Below are 24,802 nucleotides of genomic sequence, written 5' to 3' on the forward strand. Positions count from 1 at the left end.
CCACCTGATCAGGCCTTGTCTGTCACTTTATTTGACTAAATGTGTTTACTTATACATTTAATAGGTTTACACCTTCTGTCCATATGTGCTTTTTTATTTAAAACATGTTTGATTAACTTTTGGTTCAGATTTCAATAAATTGAATTTGTATTTGCACTCCTTTTGTCCATTATTCTTACTGAAAATGTTAGATTACACATTCACATCCGACTGAAGATTGGCCCCATTTATTTGCGTTGCAAACTCTGCGGTACAAGGTACATGTTGTGAAGCTCATAAAGTGAGGCAAATAGAATTAATCAGCTGATGGAGTGTAGATGTGGAAATAGGTGCATTCGATCAGCTGACTTCACAATAAAAGTAGTTTCTTAGTGAATGTCCTGTACTGGTCTTAAAATCTCATAACATCAGCTTTTAATTTTCCTCTTGGATGTTCTTCTTGACCCTCAGAGAAGGAGAACATGTTGAGTCGTGTCTTTCAGGCATGTCCTTTCCTAACAAAATTACAGGAAACATAAAGCATATTATTGCAGAACAAGTGTGTTATTTATGAAAGAGGTGTGTTTGTGTTTAGGGGCTGTAGATATAATTATTTTGTAATTGTAATGTTTTATTTTATTTCAACAGTGAGCTACAAAGACAATCAGATTATGAATGAACAGTATGAAATTCATCAACATTGAAATATATTTTATTATCAAAATAATATTGAACTGTTATCAAAACTTAGTGCAACTGTAGAAGCTTGCTCTGTTCTCTCACTGAAATCATAACTTTTACCACGTTTTTTACAGACAATATTGAGAGATAAATAGTAGCAGTTCTCACTAATAGCTTTGCCTTCAATACCTTAAATTAGAAAGCTGACTTGCTTGTTAACATCTAAATGTAACCCTTTGCATGGAAAAAACCCTCAACTTCACTGATGTGTAGGTGATCTAGTATTTAGTATTGTTTAATGGAATGTATATCAGTGTATTAAAGTCAATACTTCATTTATTTAAACCAATATCTTTCTTGATTCTTTGTACAGTATGAAAAAAGAGTATTTGTACCTGTGCTGAAGTTCACTGCTGTGAGGAGTCCAGTTCTGTCTCTCACTCTCTGGTCCATCCTGTCTGCATCACCTGGAAACTTTAAACAAACAGATATATATGTAAAGAACCATGTGTACAAACAATATAACTTATTCTCTTCTGTTGAACATGTTGGATTGTGTATTGTCCGAGTCAGGGTTCTTTTTATTTTACTGTAACTTTGGAAGTTGTGTTACCAATGCTGTTGTGTTACTGTTTATTTGATACCAATTTGGTAATGCAATTAATAAAAACAACAACGTTTGGGTTCGTTCTTCAGATGACTGTGACGTTAACGTGTAAACTCAATAATGAACTCCAGCTCAACCAACCATATTGTAATATCTAAGTAATCATCTTGAAAATATGACATTAATAATTGTAATATACACACATCTTATTGTGAGGTTGATTTCACATACACTACTTCGACGTTAGCTTGTCTACATACTTGAGCATAGCTACCACTCGCTTACACGCAAACCCAAGCCTTAACATTCATTACTCGAATTTCACTTACCGCAAAACGGCATTCATGCACCGTCTGTTTTAACCGCAGAGCGAGTCACAATAGTCCGATATATAAGCATGAAGAACAAACAAACACGGCCGGGATCAAGTTGTGTTCCCTGGATGAACTGACCAGGCACAGTCCCTGTAGCTTCACGGACGGAGCAGCTAGCAGAGAGACAAAAAGCTAACAGCAGCAGTCACCTGACAGAGCTGTCACTCAATGTGACCACGCCCTAATTTATGCAAAAACTTTAAGACCTAATATAAATAAAAGGGTCGCGTTAGAAAACAATTCACTCACAGATTCATAATCACGAAGGTGGAATCTAACTATATACATAATAAAATGTATTGGAGCCAGGGCTAGAAACGTTTTTTTTCTGCTGTGAAAATGGGCATTTTAACATTGGGGTCTATGGAAATTGCTCCTTTCTGCAGTCATCGCCTATCGGCCAATATATGAACTGCAGTTTGTGGCACTTCCGTATTGGCGTCCCGGCTCTTCCCCAGAGTTTGCCGCTTGGTCCAGAGGCAAGAGCTTTGGAGCTATGACGCGGCGTCGCTTACGTCTCTTACGTCGAGGCGTGCAGGAAACCTTACTTTGACCATCCGTTCGCTGTTATTGATCATTGTGGAGAGCAGGCAGACGTTTGGTTTGTTATTATAGCAGCTATCGGATGGAATTAATACATGGGCTGTACAGGTTGTCATGTCCGACTATCACAAGTAGAATCATAATGAAAAATACGCCGGTAAAAAGTGCCTGGAGAAAACGGCTTAGCAAGTAGTCCGTTTAGCTTCGGTTGCTATGCTAACATCACCCATGTTATACCAGAGAAACTTTCATAACAGCGTTGTGATGCCAAACAGTGTCAATTCAGACTGACACACATTCACTTAAGGGGAACTGGGGATATGTATCAGCTGCTTGTGTGACAGTCAGACAGTGAATACTTTAGAGCCGTGTGAGCTAACCTGGAGCTAACGGGAGAATACACTCCCGTTGAAGAGCAGCCAGCACTGTAGCGGTCGGTAAATGCTGAAACACATTAATAAACAATGAACCACGGCACTCTGGAGAAAAGTATAAGGTTGGAGAAGTCGTTATTTAATTTAATCTGGCTTCGTATGATTAAAAGCAACACGATCGTCGACCCGACGCAGTCCCCCCCCCGTTGTTGTGGGAGAAAATCTCTCGGCAGCTCTGGGCAGTGTGAACAGAGCGGGAGCTGAAAAGGGAAACGGGAGCTGAACCAGAAAAGCTCTCGCTAGGAGCTAGAAAGGGAAAAGCGCTGGTGTGAAAGCCGCAACAGAGGCGCATGTTTTTGGGGCAGGAATCTGGAGCCTTCAGTATGAAAGATGCCCCTCTTGTTTTGTTAGATGAAAGGGTTTACATTTAAAGTAAGAATTGTATTTCTTCTTACCATGTGATCCTTTACTATGCTAATGAGGTAATATTTATCAAGTAATAATAATAAGCACAGATAATTATTCACACGTTGTAGGTATTGCTAATGATTGGAAATAATGATTTTATTTGTTTTCTTCACATTTATTGTAAATTCAAAGCAAGTTAATCCAATGGCAGCTCGGCTAAAAATCTGAGGTTTTATTCAAAAGTATAAATAGGCCTGTCGGCATATTATTCAAATTAATAAAAGTATCTTTGCATTTAGATGTGGGATAACATTTGCAGATATGCAAAACATTTACAATAATGTAATGTAGCTAAATGATCAGGCATAGTTTACCACAACCATAGTAAAGGGGAATTAAATGATCAACACTTACTCAGGAGTGAGTAATTGCACCATCATCAAAAAGGCTCCAGCAGTTTAACTGTTAGTGACCTGTAATTGACATTAATAAGCAGGCATGGCAGTGGCAGTTGCACAGCAGCTCATTAGCAAGTGTTGCCTCACAGCAACATCCTGGGTTGGATCTTATCCAGATGCTCCTGCTTCTTCCTTTAGTACATTGACACATGTGTCTGTGGATAAAGGACCTAATCAAACTTGTAAATTAGGAATTGTATTTTATTCTGAGTTTATTGTTCATAGGTAGCCATGTCCATTGGCTTACAATAAACATAATTGATTTAAAGCAGATTAACAGAGAAATGTGGACTAATGCAGCATTAATGTTTTGTCAAAACTAAAACTGAATGGTGAGCCACGAGCCAAAAAGAAAAACACCTGTTGCATTTGTTGTTTTGTTAAAATGCAATATTGGACTAGGTTTCCTTAATTGAATGTCATGTTGTCCCAACGCCACTGTCTTTACTTCCATTTGAATCTTACCTTACCTGCTCCAAACTGACTTCCTGTGCAAAGTGTCCCAATATCTGCCATGCCCAGATGAAAATATGAAAATAAGGATTCTAAATATATAAAAAGCATTTTCTTTACGAAAAGTTAAATAAACAACAAGTTATGTATACTGTATATATAACCATAAGCTTAGACAACAAACACCCACACTTTATAATCTGTATCACAATTAAAATGTATTTGCTGGATTCCTCCCCATACATATTAGCATCTGAATTTATTTTGTTGATTAGCTATAGTGTAGTTAGGCACATGTCAAAGTGTCAGCAGGGGAGGTAATGGGCAAGGGGGCTATCACTAATAGTCATCATTGTATTTAAAGAGACATGCTAAATAATCACAAAATAAAAGATGCAATTAAATTAAAGACTAAAAATGTCTAAAGGGGCGAAGGCCACAGACATAGAGCTGCTGACTAATATCAAAGTAAATTTAGATTAAAATGTAGGCCTTGAGTATATACACTTTTGACTGGATACTCAAGACAGAAAATTATGGTTTGTAGTGTTTGCATTTAGACACTTCCACATCAGTCCTCCAACATATATGCCTGTGTATCTCCTTAAAAGTAGGGTAGGTAAGAATGGAGAAACCAGCTCGAGTGCGCTAGAATTTGAAATTACACAACCGGAAAAAATCTACCCCTTCCTTCAGACTTCCTTACAGAGCCCCTCCTCCAACACACACGAACGCGCACATGACCAATGAGGGCATGAGATAAATTTGTGCACGAGATGGAAGGCTGACAGGCAGGTAGGCCATCCAGTTATTTTAGCCGGGCCAGCTAAAATAATTAGTCGTGCTTTTTACAGCGCTACGGCTTCCACAGATGACATTTTTTTAATGTATTTATTGTCAAAGCATTTCATTTATTCATTGTTATCGGGATGTTAAGAGCATTCCATGGAATATAACAAAAAGTGTTTCTGAAGTGAATTACCAACTCCACCTTTAATCTGCACAAGTGACATTTATACATGTAATCTTTAAGACATCATCACTAATCATAGAAGCTGTGTGGGCTTTTATGGGATTTCTATTATTCCCTTTTCTTTGCCTTAGGATATGCTGCTCTCAATATAGGCTCATGGCCACCAGTAAATCACATGACAGGGATTAACACAATAATTATTTAAACTGCTTTGCTCGATGGCCTGAAAAGGGGTAGTCAGCATGGATCAGGTAGCCTACATAAAAAAAGAGCCTTTATATATAATAACGAAAACAAACTATATTAATTGACATATTGATATAGATATTAGGAGCATCTTCGCACCATATTGTGTTAAATGGGAATGTTGTTGTGAAATGTAGTTATATTTGACAGAAAGCTACAGGCAAACTTAGTTTAAAGTGTTAAATATCTGAATTGAGATGAATATGAGTCCACATTACACATCTGTGTGGAAAGCATTGGAAATGTTGATAATCGTGCAATAACTGAAAATGTTTCTGCAACTTTAAAAGGATTATCTATAGTTTACCTCCAACTTCACTCAACGTGGCGATCTGGCTCTGAGGACAGATTCTGTTGGCAGTGAGAAAAAGCCATCTGCTGCTGTTTAACCCTGCCATTAAAACACAGCACACAAGAGAGAGAAAGTGGAGTGTGAACGTGGAAGTAAGTTTGTGTATGTGGGGGAGATAGATAGGCAGCCTCACGAAAAACATACTGTGCCAGCCAATGCAGGTCATTTGATTATACCTTTTACTATAACACATAATAGGTAACGGTACAGTTTCTAATGGAAAAGTTTCACCAATTTCCAAAGTTTTATAGTTTTAGTCAAAGTTTAAAGAAAAACAGCATCCCGCTTTATCCATATTTCCCCCACCTGGTATTTTAAGACCTTGAAACAGCAGCTCTTCCAGTTAATGATTGGCCAATGCGGAGAAAGTGTGCACTTACACTGTTGACTCTTATCGCTGCTGACCACAAAGCCACTGGAGCAGCATCTCCGAGGCTGACATTAATGGAGAGCACAGAGCTTCATTTAAAGAGACAGGTCCATTTATTTTTTGTCGGCTGTGGAAGAGATAGCACACGGAGACAATGTTCACAATAATGGGTCTTTAAGTCAGAGCAGATTTTGGAGTTTGCTACTGTGTGATTGCAGGGTATATTTATTGGTTAACAGGGCAGAACAAGAAATGGAAATTATGAATAATGAATTGAATAAAGATTATTAGAATATGTGCTTTCTCTTTATATCATATCACTACATTTTTAAACGTAGACTTCGTGTGGAAATGAGATCTACATCCATGTTTCAATGGGTTCAGCCAACAGAACCCTTGATTCACTTATCTGGTTTTCTTAAGTCTCTCGTTGCCTTCCTAGAGACACTATCCTCTGTACAGGCACTTCAGGAGCCAGGCCTGAGTCCCACCAGCTGTACTCTGGGGACAGCACACATGTGGGCCTGTGGTCGATCAGGTATCTGTTCAGGTAGCTCTCCTCGAGGCCCTTGGCCGTTACCCCATTAGCGTGATCCTGCAGAATGAGCAAAGAACAGGCTCGGGCCAGTTTGTGTATCTCAGAAACCAAACCTCCATACAACTCAGAGGTGTAGTAGTAGTCTCCTTCATCGTCGTCCACGCAAGCAGACGACACCTCTTCAGTTTCGTATGGAAACGCGTTTCGTGGCATCCCATAGAGCTCTGGGTGCAAAGTAGCCACCAGGTCTCCGAGGATTTCCTCTCCCACAGGGGCCATGAACTCCTGATCGATGTCAGCACAGAAGATGTAATCAACCTCTCTGCCGATAGGGTTCCTGATGGCTTCAACCAAAAGGGCCATGCGACGACGGGCCAACCTGTCCCATCCAGGCAGCTCTGCGATAGGAACCACCTTCAGCTCTCGGTTAGGTCCCAACCGGATAGGGGGGTCCAGAGAGTTGGGATTGTCCGTGAGAATGTAGTAGGTGACCATCTGACCGGGGAGGAAGTGGGTCTCAGCCGAAGAGAGGAAACGATGCACGAACCGAGCGTACGTTCCCACCACAAGGGCAAGAAGACCTGTACGGATTCCCTGATGTGCAAATTTAGCCCTGCGCTTAGCTGACTTTCGATTGTCTCCCCACACTATAGGATCACCCCATGGTGTCTCCAGAGGAGTTTGTGGCTCTGCTGCCTTGATGACATTCATATCTGTCATTACTTTTCCCCTGTCCATTCCCAATGCATGAAATATAGGATGAGGTGACTTCACACCGACACCGGCTTTACGTCCATAGAGGAGGTCTGAGGGGGAAAACATGGCAAAATGGTAGTCACGGACACTTTATGAGAAGTACAAATTAAGATTCGTAAAGCTTGGAGGTCACAACTGACCTTATTAAACTTATTTAGCAATTTGTATTTTATTGACATTTAGTGACTTTTTTACCCTTTACTATTTACCTTTCACTTTATGGCTGTGTCTGGAATTTGTTCTATATGCCTATACCGTAGTGTTTATACATTCTCTTAAGAAAATCATGGTTTATACTCACATATGATAAGAGACAGGAGAAAACAGTACAGGACCAATTGTATCCTGCTCACTCTAACTGACCCTGTTTGAAAGACAAAAACACACATGGACATTCAATTACAGGAAACTACAATGCTCTTCAAGTAAGCACATTTCACCTACAAATATTCCCTTGAATTCTGTAAGAGACTCTGAGAGACTGAAAGAAGCTTATAGGAATGAAAAGAATGTGTTGAAACGCAAATATCCCATCATGTGCTATATAATACTTCTATGATAGACTGTATGTCATTTCTAAGGCTGTACAAGATATAACTTGCTTGATCTTTATCTGTGATGCTGAGCCAACAGAAATATACACAGGGTAGAACAAAAGTTACACGTTGCATGGGCTTAAATTTACGTCGAAGCACATGGGATTGACTATGTCTATTTTTATATTTTCCCCATGCAGTCCCTTCATTGGACAAATGCACACAAGTTATTTTATTTAAAAAAGACTTATGTTGCTTTCCTGGACATATTTTCAGGATCAAATTACAAAAGGGAAAACACATAGCTCCAGCTTTAAACGGTCTTTGCACTTCAATCTGTCAGGCTCAATCCAAATCTGCTAGTCTTTAAAGCAAGTTAATTTGAACTGAGCGTGTTCTAGTACAGCAGTCACAAATTAATAACGAATGAGGGTAAAACATCCAGATCTGACACGAGCAGAAGAGGTGGAGCAGTGGCTGAGGTACTGACCTGCAGGCGTCTTGCAGAATGGGAACAGCGCCATATTGTGACCTGCTGGTGGATAAACACACAAACTTTTGTCTGAGGCCACTATTTTTGACAAAACAAATCTGTGCTTTTTCTCTCTCTCTGTCTCTCTTCTGCTCACTCTGCCTCTTCCTTGAAATGTGCAGTTTTTCCACCAATGGTTATTTTCTTACCTTGCTCCCTCTTTCTAACTCTTGACGTTGTTGTTTTAATAATATTTTCCACTCCCTTTTGTTCACATATCGTCTTTATCGCCCCCCTCCTCACTTTCTTCCTCAGGCTTTTGCAGTATTCTGTTTTGGAGAAAAACCAAAGCTACCAGATGTGTGGGGAATCTGGGCTAATGGGAGGGGCTAAGGAGTGGAGGATAAAACATGGTAGAAATAAATATACAGTCAAGGGGAAAGAGGATTTTCACATTCTTTCCTCCTACTCATGTATATGACAATAAACCTTAGACAATGGGTGGTAACTAAAAAATCTCTTGGGCGAACCTCAGTAAATGCTCGGCTAAAAGCCATTATCCTAAAAAACAATCATACTTTACACATCTCAAGGGTTTATTCCATAGACTGTATATATAAAGGTTTATTCATGCTGTAAAGATAAGAGTCAGTATCAAGTAGCAACCAGGCAGCAGTTCACGTCAGCAGGGTGTTGTATTATTTCTGTCCACAAGGTGGAGGCACTCAATAGGAAATGCAAAGTTGAAACATGGGCTAATTACTAGAGATAATGTCTATTATAAAGCAACACATTTTTATTAGACATTATAATTAAAAGGATATTAAAAGACAATAAACTAATGTTTCATTGTTCCTGAACTCATGTGACCAGTTAGATAGATTTCTGTTTGAGTGACGGTGCTGTGTTTATTGTTTAACAGATCTTGTGTCTCAATAATGTTGGGCCAGTTGACAAAATATTAAATTCTACCGTTTTTCAAGCTTAGGGGTAATACACAAGTGTCTTTAGCCATGCTAACATCAGCATGAACACGCTCACGATAACAATGCTAGCATTCTGATATTTTACAGGAACTGTTGTAACATTCACTCACCATCTTAGTTTAGTGTGTTAGCATGCTAACATCTGTTAGCCCTGAACAATAGGCTAGGTATTTTTGAAGGTTCACAGTAGTCTACTAAAGGGGATGCCAACGAAAAACTTGAAAATCAGGCTCATTTAACAAAGCTAGACATATCCCCAAAGTGCTGTGTTACCGAGGCGCCAACTACTATAGCTTAAGGCACGAAAACATGGTTAGGATGAGGAAAACATCATGGTTTGGGATGAAACAGGTAGCCTACATTGATCGATCAATCAATCAATCAATCAATGTTTATTTATATAGCCCGTTTCACAGTTTGTACAGAATATTAATATGACAATACGAGCACATATCTCAGGGGGCCTGTGTTGGTGGTCTAGTGAGATAGACCCTTCTCGAACGGATGGTACAGATGGGAATGTGGGTATTTGGTCATATACCAAAGTCGGGCAACATATGGGCCTGATGTTGGTGCTAGAGGAAAAGTTGAAGCTTAAAAACAGACAGAAAATGAAAGTCTGCTGTTTCTTGACAATGTATTCACAGTATACTGCACTATGTATTGTTTATTGAATTGGCTCTGTAGTCCAACAGAACATAACATTTATGTGTAATTCAAATTAATTGAAATGTTCACAAAGTCGTAGGCCATGTTCTCATTTATCTGCCATAGGTTATTACTTTACTCACAGCTGCTATCAACTCCAACAATGAATGTGTGTCTGCTGACAGAGACTCACACAGACTCAAGAGATCACTTTGCAGTTTATTACGATAAATCTCATTATTTTTTATGTATATCCATACAGCAATTGCAACATATATTGGTTTGTGTAAACAACATTGGACTGAAGCACCAGTCAAAACATAAAGAAAACAGCATGGGGGAAACACTAAACAATGGATAAATTACAGGATGCGGGTGAAGCGTTGTCCCAAACATCGTTTTCCCTGTCACCTTGTTTGAAGAGAAGCGGGGCAGGCAGTTCCAGATTGGAGGATAGAGACTCTGCATAGAGAGGATTCATAACTATTCATGTCATAAACACAAAGACGAGCATCTGTAAATTGAACTACACCACGGAGAGATGAGAATGCACATTTATTACAGCATATATTAAGGCGTTCAAGATGAGTGTGCTTGAAAGTTGTAGGTGCAGAGCCCCTATTCTACAGAGTGTCTGGTCCGTTTCTGAAGAGTGTTAGTAGGTCCATTAATGTCAAATAAATATCACCAGAAAAGTAATATTAATAAAATTATCTCCCAATGTTTTACGGAACGGTTTATAGTTGGCATATTGCAGACGATTATCAAACAACATGCCATTTGCACATTCACTGAAATACACACAGAAGCTTTTTGACAGCAAACATTTTGGCAGTGTTTGTTTGTAGTTTTGATTACTACACTGACTTGTGTAGTTGTTGAGTGAACAACGTCACAAGAAAATAAACTATTCAAGGGTTTGATACTGTATATTATATATTATTTCCATAAACTATGAGGATCCTTAGAAAAATATTTCATTTAATGCAGCATTGTACTTATACAAAATAAATTAACGGCACAAGAAGAAGATTCATCTGTTTCTCATTTTGAATGTATCGCTACTCCAACTTTCATGTGTCGAATTATCCCCAAAGTTGGTTAGGTTTTCTCTTTTTAATAGTGTTTTGGTACAAGTTTATTGTCTCATCTGCATACTTTCATAATATATAATCTTTCACACTATTTTTATGAATTATTTTATCATTTTACACTTAGTAGAGTCTAGATTATGTTTTTGTTGTTGACACCCTGAGAATAAATCTTTGCCAAATAATTTTAAACTTTTGAGATTTCAAATCAAATATTTTGAATTTTGAATGTACGTTAACTCTAATTTCATGACTTCATGCCAGTTGAATTTGTTCCCATAAAGTGATTAAAATGAGTACGTTTCACATAATAGTGTGAAAAAACACAAAAATAAATCTATGTAGGACATATAAGTATGAAAAGAAACAAAGGGTATTTGAAAGGGAAAATTGAGATGTCAATTGTTTTCAAAACCAAATTACAATCATTGTCTTTGTATAATATATAGATACTAATACAAAACTTATGTTCTAAAAGTGGCATGCTTGAGCAGGCATTGAAGAGGAGAAAGACGAGGCCTACCCCTCCTTTCTTATGATTTAAATACTTTCACAACATGGAGATACAGTTTGTAGCAGAGAGGCCTGAAACAAGTCTGTTTTGAATTAACTGTGGACTTAACATTTTGCATGAAAGAATAAATTAATGAATGTTGATTGGCAAATGAAAAGTAAAAAGATCAGATATGCAGCATTTTGGGGGAAAACAGAACTAAGTGGAAGAGTTTTATTTTCTGTGTTTCTTCTCTTCATCGCCTCCTCCATTGCCCGATCTCATCCTTCTGCTTCCTTCTTCCCCTCCTCCTGTCCCTTTTCTCCTTTCTGATCGTATATCTTTCTTCGCCTCTTCCTTCTTCCCCTCCTCCCTTCTCCTTCACTTGCGATTATTATCTATCATCTCAAACAGGGCCTGCAGCAGTCGGTCGTCTCTGTGCCTGTACGGCTTGTTGCTGTAGAAGCCATCAGAGTAGTCGCTGTAGACACTGTCCTCGGGGCCTCGGTACTTGTTGATCAGGTCCAGAGCCTGGTACAGCGTCTGAGGGGGGAGCCGTGTTGCGGGAGGAGAGAGGCTCCGGCTCGGCTCCTTCTTCCTCCAGGCGGGTGCAGACTGGGGCTGCTGCAGGGCGGGGGTCTGCCTGTTGAAGGCCGTCTGAAGGAGGCGCAGTAGGGCCAGGGAGGGGGAGTAAGGTGGGTTTGAGGGATTTCTGGGCTCCTTTTCAGTTTCAGCTCGTGCAGTCTCTGGAGTCTTTGGAGGTGGAGGTATCTTTGTGGGATCCTCCTGTGTCACCGGACAGACAGAGAGGAGGCATGTTATTGATGTGTGACGCAAATTGTTAGATAACAAAAGATCCACAGTGTGAGCATCTAAAGATAGACGCTATAATTCTGTTCTATTCTGTTTATTTTGGTATCACATTACAGTTTGGTAATGTATTAAAAAATGCAGTCCCAAAGGCCCTGGACAGTGACCTATTTTTAAAGTGAGTGGGCCTTGCACAATAAATCTAAAATGATCCGACTAAAATGACTGTGCAAACATTCTGTTGATGCACATTACTGCAACTTCTTTCTCCAAATATGGTTGTAAACAGTCTCAAATGTGAACTGAAAGTCAACACTTGGTCATGTTTTCATTTCAAATGACAATCAATGGCTAGAAACATTACATAGAATCTCGCAATGCACACTATAGTAACACCACATTGTATTTGTTTCAGTTTTCCGGCCTATTGCTATGTCCTTGAATAGATTTAAAAAGGACAATATTGAGATTTGAATGACCTTTTTTTTTACACATCATAACATTATTTGCATGTGTGGGAGGGACATTGGGTAGCTTACATTTTACGTTACCGATAAGACCAAAAAAAGGTTAATGTCATGTCTTTGCAATATAAAACAATTATCCGCCTACATAGAGACCCTTCCTTATGAATAATGTCTGTCAATTGTACTTGATATTCTTGTTATGTGCTACTGTGGAGGCTTTGTTGCACCTGTAAACACACCCAACAGTGATGTCTGAGAGTACTACACACCATGTAGTACACTTGACATGACTCCAGTGAGTGATTAAACCTCTTTGGGTCAGCATAAATGACATTTTCGGGCATTCAAATTGATCCAGACCCTTTGATTGAAACTGAGATACCTTAGCAACTAATACACTGTCATTAACCTTTGTGCACATTCACATATTTCTACAGCTATTGCAACCACTTGGTGAACCTAGCCTTTCCTCAAGCGCCATCAACAGGTACATATTTCAATGTGTTGCATACTGTGGTTTATGAAATAACTAACAAATGCCCCTGTGCTTTTTGTATCATGCTCATTAACCCTTAGCCGTGTTGCGTTGCATCTACCTCCAACATGTCGTCCATATGTTCCACACCACGGCGGTCGTTCTGCACGGCGTTGTAGGGAACATACACTCTAGCTTTCTTCATGTGCTCTGGCTTCTCCGACGTCCCATGAAGAATTAGCTTCCAGCTCATAATCCGACCCTCGTTCTGCATACGGCCCGACTGTGAGGGGGAAACAATGTGGGTCAGATCTCAGGAAGCTACACAAACCAGCCAAATATGCTCTTTCATTTAAAGAAGTGTGTATAACTTACTGTATCTGTGATCTTCAGGGTCCATGTACCAGTAGGGTCTTCTCCCCATGTATGCACAGACATGAAGTCCCAGTTTCTGAAGCCATTAGCGGAGGTGTCCCTCTCTCGCTCAGCCAGCAGCACTGTACTGGTTCCTGAGAGGAAACACAGAGGGTTAGATCAAATGACAACTTTATTATTTTCCTCAAGTGTGTGTGTGTATCTGTGTGTGTGTATCTGTGTGTGTGAGTCTCTTACCGACTGGGGAGGTGAGTGTTATGTGTAGGTCCCCTCTCCTGGTGTATTCGATGCTGGCCTCCACCTGCACGTGCTCCAGGGATTGGACTGCGTTCTCCTGCCCGGCACAGGCTTTGGTTGGCACCTCTATTGTGATCTCCCCCGCTGCTTTTATCTCCCTGAGGGATGCATTCAAATAGCAGGGAGTGAGACACACAAACAGCAGCAACACCTGACATGTTCTCATGGCTGTTCAGCAACAGCAACAGGGTGGGAAAATCACCTATACAGTACTGCACAAATGTCCTATTTTTGCCTGATAGTTCAATGACAGTCCCACATTTAGGAAATATTTAGCACATCACAGGCGTGTTTAATAAGCAAAGACCGATTTTGGTCATTCATTTGCAAAAAAACGTTAATCCCAAACTCTCCCAGACATGAATGACAGGATTTCCGTATCAATCTGGCCTAAAGCTGGAGGGGGTTAGTCCACTAAGCACTGGCGGAAGCCAGCCAAATCCTCGGGATTAGACAGGGATGTAGTAAGGTAATGGGGAAACTGGGTGTCGTGGTATGGAACATCATAATCCAAATTGCAAAATGAACACTTGAAGGAAAATAACCGTAGCTGTCTGCTGGTGAAATTAAAAGGATGTTTCAAGGACAAAGAATGGCTGCTAAGCGTTAGACCTGGACACTCTTGGGCCTGTAATCCATGAAGGAATGCAAACAGAACATCTGTTGAGACAACAGGAGGGGGGATTATTTCCCCGGACTTTCTGTCCTTGGGTGGCAGCTTTTGGATTAAGATATGTAATCCTATTGTTAAACAATTAGCATTATGAGTATTCAGAGTTGATGATTGACATCAAATGTAAATGTTCTCAACAGTGATCATGAGGAATGATGATTGCATTGGGTCACAAACATAACCCTGAATGTGCATCTGATGATAAACCCATATGATGATGTACAAGATTAACCAATGGTGGCAATTACTCCTGGGCCATAGGCAAAGCAAAACCAATCGAAATAGATGAGAGCAGCTGACACATACCTGGGCTGGAAAGAGTCATCCCTGACGATGCATTGCTTCTTTTCAGGCGCATGCTTCCACACCGCCGGGTCAGCGAGGTCCACCAGGGCTTTGGCGTTGAGAAGGCCGAAGCCGAAGCGGCTGTTGACCATCAGCCCCGCTCCGTTCTTCTTCCAGCCCGGGTTATTGGCCAGAGGATCGAACTCTGAGGTCCAGACCACAATGTGCTGCAGGTCTCTCCAGGTAAGTTCTGGACTGAAGGAGGGAAGATAGACACGGAGGGAGACCAGTGAGTATTTACTGATATTTATATAGAGTGTAAGATTGCATTTTATTTGCAGTGGTGCATACTTTTGTTCCAGTGCCAGAGCAAATATTCCAGCAGCCAGCGGGGCAGAGGCCGACGTTCCCGTGTGAGTCTGAGTGCACTCATTGTGCAGATCAGCACTAATCTGAAAGCAAACATACAACATTAAAAATAAATTAATGCATTAAATGGATTGTTTGAAGTGGGCTTGTTTGAGGTACTTATCCACAGTCACTGTATTATCTATAGTACAGTACATGGCAGTTGGCACGCCCCCAGTCTGTAAAAATAGATTAGAGCACCGGCACAGAAGCAAAGCAATGCACAGCTGTGGGCATCTTTTAGCCACCTAAAATATATCAAAGCAGTTTAAGTGAATGCTATATTTAGATTTTTTTACAGCATTACCAGACAGCCTTTTTCAACATCAGAAGGAATCCCTCATCTTGCTTTCTCGATAGCCAACATACTCCATTTCATTTGTTTTATTTAATTACAATAGGAAATTGCTGATGTCTTTAGATTGTTTTGTGTTATTGTGTGACTTCACTAAAGTCATAATATAACTGGAAAAAATGAACTAATCGAGACAGCAGTAACTCCCATGTTCTCAAGAAAGAATTACATTTTTTTTTAATTAATCCTTAAATCTGACCTTCTTCATGAGGGCCTTTTTGAGGTGGATTAAAAAAAAGTGTTTAATGCCCCCTGCTACAGCAATACATGGCTTTGCTTCTGTGTCATGACTTCTGTCTGTTTCTCCAAACTGGACCATCATCTACTGCCTGCATTTTGATAAAAACATGCAAACTGTCTAATGTGACCAAACATTGCTTGACATAAAATGTAAACATCATAAATTGACATAACAGCCGTATTTCTTACAATCCTCTGGTCGGTGTAGTCTCCACTGCTGTAGGCTGTAGCCAGGGTGGAGGAGCACTTCTCTGCGTACCAGGGGGACAGACCCTGCTGGGAGGCACTGCTGATTGAGATGGTGTAGATGCTGTCTGTGTAACCATCACAGTCACAGTTATCGCCCTGGCGCCCACCATTACCTGAAGCCCAAACAAAGATAGAGCCTTTCCCACCACGGCCCTGCAGGAGACGAAGAGAGAGAGAGAGAGAGATGAAGTCGACAAGAAACACTACAAATCTTACTGCATATACTAAGTTCTACTACAGCATTAAAAATAAAGGGTCCAAGGTAAATCTTTACGGATTAAATTGTCCTTATTGATTCTGTTCAATCTGATTCACGTCACTGCAGCAGATAACAGCTCCCATTAGGAGCCTCAGTCTGAGATCACACCAGCCGAGTGTGAATGTAATCATTTACCTTCTGGATACCGTATTCAAATGCCTTCTGTGCCAGGCGGCCAGGGCCCTCCACGGTCTTGCCATCATCGTTTGGTCCCCAGCTGGCACTGTAGATGTCCACATGGTTTGGATTGAACCCAATAGAGCTGGCCTCGATGGCATCTGTCACGATCCCATCCAGCATACGGATCCCTGAGCAGAGAAGCAGGAATGTCAGTGACCAGTTATCCTTTTGGTCACTACTGTAATTACATACTGGGATCGAAACTCATGGACATATCCTCAATTTATGGCCACATTTTAAGGAGGTGGCTTATTTACTCAATATCATGAGAAGGAGAAAACACCCTTAATTTGAATGTTATGATAATAATGGTTTTGTTTTAGGGTAGCAAGATTTGTGATTCATAATTTAAGATGCACTAAGGACCAGCTTGCTACCCTTCGTGGTTGCAGCCCTAAGTATTGTATGGTTAGATAGGAGCCAATCAATTTTGGAAAGTGACTCTCTGCCACACACAGAAATTGATATGAATGACAATTAATGAGCTGTATATACAAATACATATTTACAACAACAACAAAAATAAACTCTTACCTCCAACCTTGGAGTTGTATGCCACTCCAACACCACATTTATTGTTGTCTGCCTGCATAGCAATCTCACCAGCGCACCTGGTTCCATGTCTGAGGAAAAAAAACATATTAATTAAAGCATTCACTTACGTTTCCATCACTAATCCTGCACCAATTCCCTCAATCCTTTAAGTAAAAATGGTGAGTTTGTAGAAAACAGTATACACACTTATCATGTGCTCCGTTTTTCAATAATTTAAATGTTTTCCCAGAGGTTATTTTTAACTGTTTGACCTACCCTTATTATTCTATAGAATGCTAAACTCATCACAAAAGGCCACTTTAACTCCAGATGACATAGCTTCTCTGGTAAAAGGGCATGTTTAGAGCAGAACATATTGACTGTAATGACGGGGTCATTGAGATTCTCTATGATTCAGGTTGTCTGGCGCTGCAGTTATTCAGCTGGAAGAATAGCCTTTGAATGGTTGAGTGTAGTGCTGATAACAAGAGAGCACAGGGCTGTTGGCCGAGAGGACCGTGTGTGTGTGTGTGTGTGTGTGTGTGTGTGTGTGTGTGTGTGTGTGTGTGTGTGTGTGTGTGTGTGTGTGTGTGTGTGTGTGTGTGTGTGTGTGTGTGTGTGTGTGTGTGTGTGTGTGTGTGTGTGTGTGTGTGTGTGTCAGCAGGCAGAGGGTGAGTCATTCACTTCAGGTATGGTGAGATAATTATAAGAGCAGAAAAGGAAAGGGCAGTAAGCTTCCAGTCCTTAACTTCTGCCATATTCTATTAATTTGTTCCACTTAGTGTTTTTTTTTTTACAATTTCATGGTAATGACCAAGCCTCAATAAGACCAGGTAATGTCCCAGTATCATATCTCAACTGTTAACTCACTTGTTTTCATTGGTGGAGTCGTATCTGGGGAAAGGGTCGGGGTCGTTGTCGTTGAAGTCATAGCTAGCTGCTGCGTCCTTTAAAAACAACACACAGAAAACCATCAGGGGTGACGTCAGTGTACGTCAGTGAGAAAGGCTTCAACCGCACATCTGTCAGGGCCAATCTGCTGTCATGGAGACCATTATGATAGGTGACAAGGGAAGAGATGGATGTTTCTATAATGAAATCCTCACACGAAGGGGCACTTATCTACAACAATCTTTCAAACCATTCAAATTGCTTATAAATGCAGTTTTTGCCTCAGGCTCGTGTCCTACTTCGACAAACCGTGGGAGTATTCATAATATTTGGTGTGACAAGTCATATCTCTTTTGTCATTCCCATCATTTCCTTGCACTATAAAATGTGATTAAATGTGCCAATTAGGTTTTAATTAAAGAGGAAATCAGAATGATTGCATCCGTAAGTTTCTGGTTCACAGTCAAACTCAGTATCCAATTTAAATTAGATGGTTGTGACTGTCAGAATTACTGCTATTAAGTTATGCAAATGCACGCCTTTGATTATTAAGGACGAGCGTCGCGGTTGATTGAGCTTCTTTGATTAATCAGCTTTAACTTAATTACAGTGGGAGTTGTTTCCATCAGCCTTGTGGCCCCCCTTAAATCCCTTTTTGTCCCTCTTCCGTTCATTTGCACAGGCGAGGCAGCAGCTTTTAACAGCACCAGCGATGTTTGAAACTAAACCACAGATGGGGCTTTTTAAGGCTTTTAGCGTTCCTGTCAACAGGAGAAACCATCCCGAAATCAAACCTCAAGTCATTCTCGCTTTCATTGGCTTGTAATTATGTACATATGCTGCTTTCAGGCCATAAAAAAAACTAAAAACGTTCATACTCCCTAAAAAGGATGAATTCACAGCTAAATGTGCATCAAAAAATGCAAAATGCATCCAGGAATTAAAAGGCATAAACCCCCTTTGAAGGAGGACATTATCACACAGAAGATCTATTACATGTATTTATGAATCGCCATGTAAGGTGTCACCAGCAGCGTTGCTATGGTAACGGCAGACCCAGACGACGGAGGCTGTCTCCATGGAAACGGTGTCTTACGTAGTTGGAGTAGATGTCTGTGTGGTTCCACTCCAGGCCGTCATCCAGCACGGTGATGACCACTCCTTTTCCCGTGATGCCTTTCTGCCACACGGGGATCACATGCAGGTCGAGCTTCGGCAGCGAGGAGGAAGTGCGTGTGTCTTGCTGGAAGATAAAAGATTTCGAAAGATGAATCCTCTGTAATTCAATCTAAAGTGTATACAGATTACCTCAGAGTGCTTCATCTAAAAAGGCACTTTAAATATTCTTATATCCGTTTGAAAGGTCAGCGGCAGTCCTCCAGTTACCTCAGTTCCTCCACTGACCTTTACCTAAATTCATCACTTCATTGTTGAGTCCTACTTGTAGGCAGATTGCTGCCAGAGGGTCGTAAAAATATACTGGCTTTTGCTCTAAGTCATTTAACCCGCAAGATACCAAGATGCAGTTCAAGCCACACCATTTCCTGGCTTTCCTGGAGGGGCCTGTTTAAAATGGAAAATCAACAAGGAGAGGGAGAGTGAAAAGGGAAGAGGCCTGCCGGCTTTGGGAAGAGTGTGTGGAAAAAGCTAAGACTAAAAAAAGACTTCTGCTCTCTGCGCATTATGCACAGACACTGCAGAGCGCCACACCAATACGTGACTCATCCCTGTGATGTATCTCCTCCCCCCCCCCCCCCCCCCCCCCCCCCCCCCAACCACTTTATCGTCCTGTCTTCAACCCATCGTCTCACTATAGCTTCCTGTCAGTACCTCTCTTTCTCTTTGGACAGTATCACTTCCAGCTGATTAAAACCTCAATGTAAATACACAACAGATGTCACACTTTAACACAATGTGTTTCAATGGCTATTTTCTGGAGAGGATTTGACTCCCGACCAGCACAGATCTGCATCTCACTGTTTTGCTGTGACACCAAATGACTCACTTGTTGATGCTGGCAGTGGTACAGGGATAGATCTTTTAATGTTACACAGAAAAAACACATACACATATACACACATATACACACATATACACACATATACACACACACACACACACACACGCACAGCAGCTTATGCAAGTCTCTCTGCAGCTTTCGCACACATACAAGCACAATGAGATCCCCTGATGCACTATTAACACAGACTGACACCGGCAGAGCCACACACACACTTTCTCTCTTACGCACGCACGCACGCACACACACACACACACACACACACACACACACACACACACACACACACACACACACACACACACACACACACACACACACACACACACACACACACACACACACACTGCAATCCAAGCAAGAGGAATTTCTAGCTACAAGTATGAGTCACTCCATGATTAAATTGTCAGGCTCCCACTCCTGATGGATAACGACACACATCCTCTGCCCCCGTCACACAGCTCCACCCTCACTCTCATCATCACATCTGCCAGCGTCACTACCTTCTCACCTCCACCCCTTTCCCTCATTATCATTTGTGAAATACTAGAGGTAGGAAAATAACATCACAGCATCATGTCAGATATAAAAAACCTTTTATCTCTTTCCAGTGTTTTTCTAAATGGCTTTGTCCTTCCTGGTCAGACGAGGAGGATGAATCACGATGCTTTATTTGAACTGTAACGTGGCTCTAGCAGTGACACAGGCTGATGTGGAAATGCACTAAACGGCACTTTAAGGCCAATTCCATTAGTGTCATCATCCCTCATAGGCAAAAATGATTCATCTCAATTTGTTTTCTTATTCCCCGCAAGCCTGTGACTCATGTTCGGTTAGCACAGGTGCGGAGAAGTGGAAGATGATAGAATATGTGAAGCTCTCTCTTTCCAGAAAGCACACACAAACACAAACAGTGATGCAACACACATTAACATCCTCACTAAATCTAAATTATTTGTAGTAGTACATGATGATGTATGGTTCTTAAAGCTTTCTTAAATAGCACCTTGGGATTGCTGTTAGCAATGAAAGGTGCTTTATAAATTGAATTTATTATTATTATTATTATTAAATGTGTTTTACTGCTGTATTTATATTACATATGAGTTTTGCATTGAGTTTTTTTGTTTTAAATGGCTTGGCTTAAAAAAAACAAGGTTGCTGGTCCTTGTTGTATGTTAGTTTTTTAACACACCTTTTTTCCCCGTTTTATGTTATTGTTAATTAAATAGCTTTTAATCCACTATTTTCACTGTTTTATGACAAGCAATGAATCAAATCATTATTCATTTAATCTAAATATAATTCTGCACATAGATGAATTATGAATCTAATTGTTAGTTGCAGCCCCAATGGAGAAACTTGACTTTAATAAATATAAACAGCATCCAAATATATGTCGTAGTGCTGAGGTCAACAGCTCAGTCACCAAGTTTATTTTAGGCTTATGGATCAAAACCATTAAAGATATCATTCACAGTGGAAAACACAAGAGGTCAGGATGAAGTGGAAGTGTTAGTAAAGGATCATCAAGGATCTGGAAGATGATGCAGAGCTCTGAAAATCTACAGATGACTGCTACCACTTAGCCTCTAAGGTCTGATAACCCTCTCATTCAGGGTGCATCGGGACCGAATGCCAGGCTCTGCTCCATCCTGCAGGATTACCGGCTCTCCCTCCTCTCCTCTCTCACCAATTAAGCAAATGGCTCTTTTGGCTTGGACTGCTTGATGGCATGCTATTGTTTCATTGTTTTGTTGCTTTTCTGCACACATGCAAGCATTCAATTGCTGACTGAAATGCACATACAGTGCTCACACACACATACTGCACACACACACTCTCTCTGCTGTGTGGAGCTGTCCAGCTCTCTCAGCGCTTCAGGGAGTCTCAGGGGAGAACAGACCAGCTGCATACAGGCAGAAGGCTCAACCAGACACAACAGAAGTACAACACATGAACAGAAGGCTGGATATTAAACTAAATCTGTTTTTTTGCAGATCTGGAAAGTTTTCAACTATTTTTTAAATGGGAACCAACTTCTTTAAACTAGCAAGAACCATGTCAATTATTGAACCACTTGTTGAATTTCCAGTCCAGCTTTGTGTTGTGTGACATTCAAGCGTTATTGGAGACTCACCAGGTACCACTGCTGGTTCCACATAGGATCATCGAACAGCTTGTCCACCGGGCAGTCCCTGCACCCCCCGAGGGACGCTCTCTTGTTGCGACGTTTCTCGTACTGCTGCTCTGCCCAAAGCACCTACACACAGACAACAGGTGACACTTTACTTTAAAGGGGACAAAATATGATCATTTTCAGAATCATACATACGTTTGGTTTCTACTAGAACATATTAACATGTTAAATGTTTAAAAGAAAACCAACATTTTTCTCATTCTGTCTGTTTTAATGAGGTTGTATTCCCCTTCTTAGGTTTCATTAATTTAGCACCTTCTAGAAACAGCCCAGTCTTCTCTGATTGGCTAGTGAGAACAATTTGACGCACCTTGGGAAAGGTAATTCTTAAGTTTAGCTACTGGTGGATCGTATATTGAAATTAGCCTGCATGTGACATAAGAAGGGGAGCCAAATCTGAGTGAATCCTATATTTTACAACAGGAACCCCAAGAACGGAATAATTGAACCTAATTTAAAATGTGTGGGCTGGTTGGCACTGGATATACCCAAATGTATGTGGACACTGAAAGAGTAATTTTTTCTATACAATGTCCCCTTTAATATTTTTTAAATGTAACAACATGTTGTGCACAGACTAAGCATGGACGAGCTGATAGCTAAAAGTGGCCACTCACCCGATCATCCTCCGACAGCCGCCTGGTGATGTGGTTGGCACTTCGTTTCATTCTGCTAGGATGATTGCGATGTTTGAACAAGAAATGGTCTTCCAGGGCCCCGATCTGCGGAGACAAAGGCATGAGACAGTCTGAATATTTGATAGAAAATGACATAAAACCGGCCATCTGGTCTAGGAAGCCAGTCGCACAGGTCAGAAAACATTATTATCTCTCACAAAGAAATCTTCAGGTATTCAGTTGTGGGGGAGCAACAAAGAATAATCAGACAGAAAGAATCAGTTCACCACAGGGTTACATCTTTATAAATCTCCTTATTTTTAAATATGTGAGGCATTTTGATTGGTGCCAGCTATAGTTGGATATTACATTTCTAGTAGAGAGATTATTTTTAGGTTTTATTTGAATTCAATCCCATTGGAAACAAGCAAAGCACAATGTAGAAGGTCTACAAGTGTGTATGCTTTTCTGAGGATGCAGGCTTGATGTGCATCTTTGGCAAACGTAGAGCAATTATTATCAACATTATTGCCATGGACGAACAGAAAAATATCTTGAATATGCACACCATGTTTTTTTTAAATAATGTTTAAATATACTTTTACGCTGATGTTTTAATCTTGACTGAAGTGTCTTTTAAACAAATGTGGGATAATATAGAAACAAATATATGTGTGATTATGTTACTGACAGAGCAGAAGAAGGAGAAGATTGCAGTTTGCCTCAGTATCCATGACAGCTGAGTTAATAATTGACCGCTGCGGCTCAGAGCTACAGGTTTCACATTAATGTCCTTATATGATTCCCTATAATGTGTTTGTATAAGGAAAAGCGGCATGAGTCAGTCTCAAATGACTGGAAACACAGGGATGTAAAGAACAGGGGAAATTAGAAACCAGAGTTATCAGGAGTGTGTAAACAGTGAGTCATGGATTGATTGAATCCTCATGCTTTCATCATCAGTGTGCTTTTGGGCTATAATAAAAGCAATGAGTTTCCATTATAATGGCCTTTTCAAACACAGCAGAATAATTGATGGAGCTATTGCCTGCTGATTTTGTAGGCTGCAGACTTTATTAACATTTAATGATTCATTTTGCTTTTATGGTTTCTGTTGTTAAATCAGACGTTTGATATTAAAATGACACATTATTCAGGTCCCAGTTTGCTTTGACAACACGCCAAATCACTGATATTCATTCAAACTGCCAGCACACACCTTCATTTCAGGATAATTTAAAGCTTTTTCAGTGAAAGTGTAGCCGGTGCTGCTCCGGGACATTTTTTGTGCCTACCTGTCGGACCAGTTTGTAGTCCAGCTCTTTGGCGATCGACTCTGCAGCGTCCAGTCCTCCGGGGATCTCCACTGCCCACTCGTTCAGGTACTGCCTGTCCGCGAGAGAGGACTCCAGAGACCGGGGAACCACGGAGAAGAGTACGGCGAAAACACAACACATCATCGCTGGACGACATCTCACTTCCATCTCAGAGGAAATTCAACCAGATAAAGAAAATAATATATATGTACAAACAGCTTCCCAAGAAAGCAGCCAAACCCGAGATCTTTTGTCAAGATAATAAAGAGATCTCCTTGTTTTTTTCCCCTTCTTGTTCCTTAAGAAACCGCTTGTTGAGAGATGGATGGAAGGATGATCTGCGCGTTATTGGTCCGCCAAGGAGAGGAAACACTGAGGATAGGGAGGGCTGGTCTGTGCGTGTGTGTGGTCTCGATGGGGGGTGTACACACGTCAAATTACGGCTGCTCTGACGTCAGTTTGGCGTCTACCTTTGCTAAGATGTGAGTTAGAGTCCCTGGGCGAGAAACTCTGAACGGGAGGAGGAGGAGGAGGAGATCCGACTAAAAATAACCCTCTGTTTGTCCCTGAAGAAGAGGGGAGAGGAGGAGGAGACATTGGGAAGAAACAATAATAAAATGAATCCTGCTTACTTATGATGTTTATCATATGGCTGCAGCGTCCATTCACTGTGAGAGACAATCTGTGTGATAAATCAAAGCACGACTGATGTTTGTGCCACAGTTTATCGATTAGAGGAATCGGTCTCAATCAATAATACATGACGGCCAGAGAGAGGGGGGGGAGAGAGTCAGCACCGCGGACAGCTCCTCT

General features: G+C 40.8%; 2 protein-coding genes across 3 annotated transcripts; both read right to left on the bottom strand.

Annotated features, from left to right (window-relative positions):
• Positions 1-4,813: 4,813 nt before the first annotated feature.
• Positions 4,814-8,469, bottom strand: LOC117475447 (globoside alpha-1,3-N-acetylgalactosaminyltransferase 1-like). 2 transcript variants are annotated; one of them, XM_034121654.1, is made up of 4 exons: positions 8,330-8,469; positions 8,139-8,183; positions 7,414-7,476; positions 4,814-7,162 (listed from the first exon to the last, which is right to left on the bottom strand). In XM_034121654.1, the coding sequence occupies exons 2-4, from the start codon at positions 8,170-8,172 to the stop codon at positions 6,237-6,239; spliced, it is 1,023 nt and encodes a 340-aa protein (XP_033977545.1). In that variant the 5' UTR covers positions 8,173-8,183; positions 8,330-8,469; the 3' UTR covers positions 4,814-6,236. The 2 variants fall into 2 exon arrangements, with proteins under 2 accessions (XP_033977545.1, XP_033977547.1); XM_034121656.1 differs by having other exon boundaries at positions 8,139-8,180; positions 8,330-8,463.
• A 1,490-nt stretch (positions 8,470-9,959) lies between these two features.
• On the bottom strand, positions 9,960-24,351 carry pcsk1 (proprotein convertase subtilisin/kexin type 1). Its single transcript, XM_034121651.1, has 14 exons — positions 23,969-24,351; positions 22,674-22,778; positions 21,997-22,119; positions 18,933-19,079; positions 17,816-17,892; positions 16,946-17,034; positions 16,367-16,539; positions 15,913-16,125; positions 15,072-15,172; positions 14,742-14,975; positions 13,703-13,860; positions 13,466-13,599; positions 13,212-13,373; positions 9,960-12,124 (listed from the first exon to the last, which is right to left on the bottom strand). Exons 1-14 carry the CDS (start codon positions 24,155-24,157, stop codon positions 11,720-11,722), a joined length of 2,310 nt encoding a protein of 769 aa, XP_033977542.1. The 5' UTR covers positions 24,158-24,351; the 3' UTR covers positions 9,960-11,719.
• Positions 24,352-24,802: the final 451 nt, after the last annotated feature.

This window comes from Trematomus bernacchii, unplaced genomic scaffold (genome assembly GCF_902827165.1).
Source record: "Trematomus bernacchii unplaced genomic scaffold, fTreBer1.1, whole genome shotgun sequence".
NCBI lineage: Eukaryota > Metazoa > Chordata > Actinopteri > Perciformes > Nototheniidae > Trematomus > Trematomus bernacchii.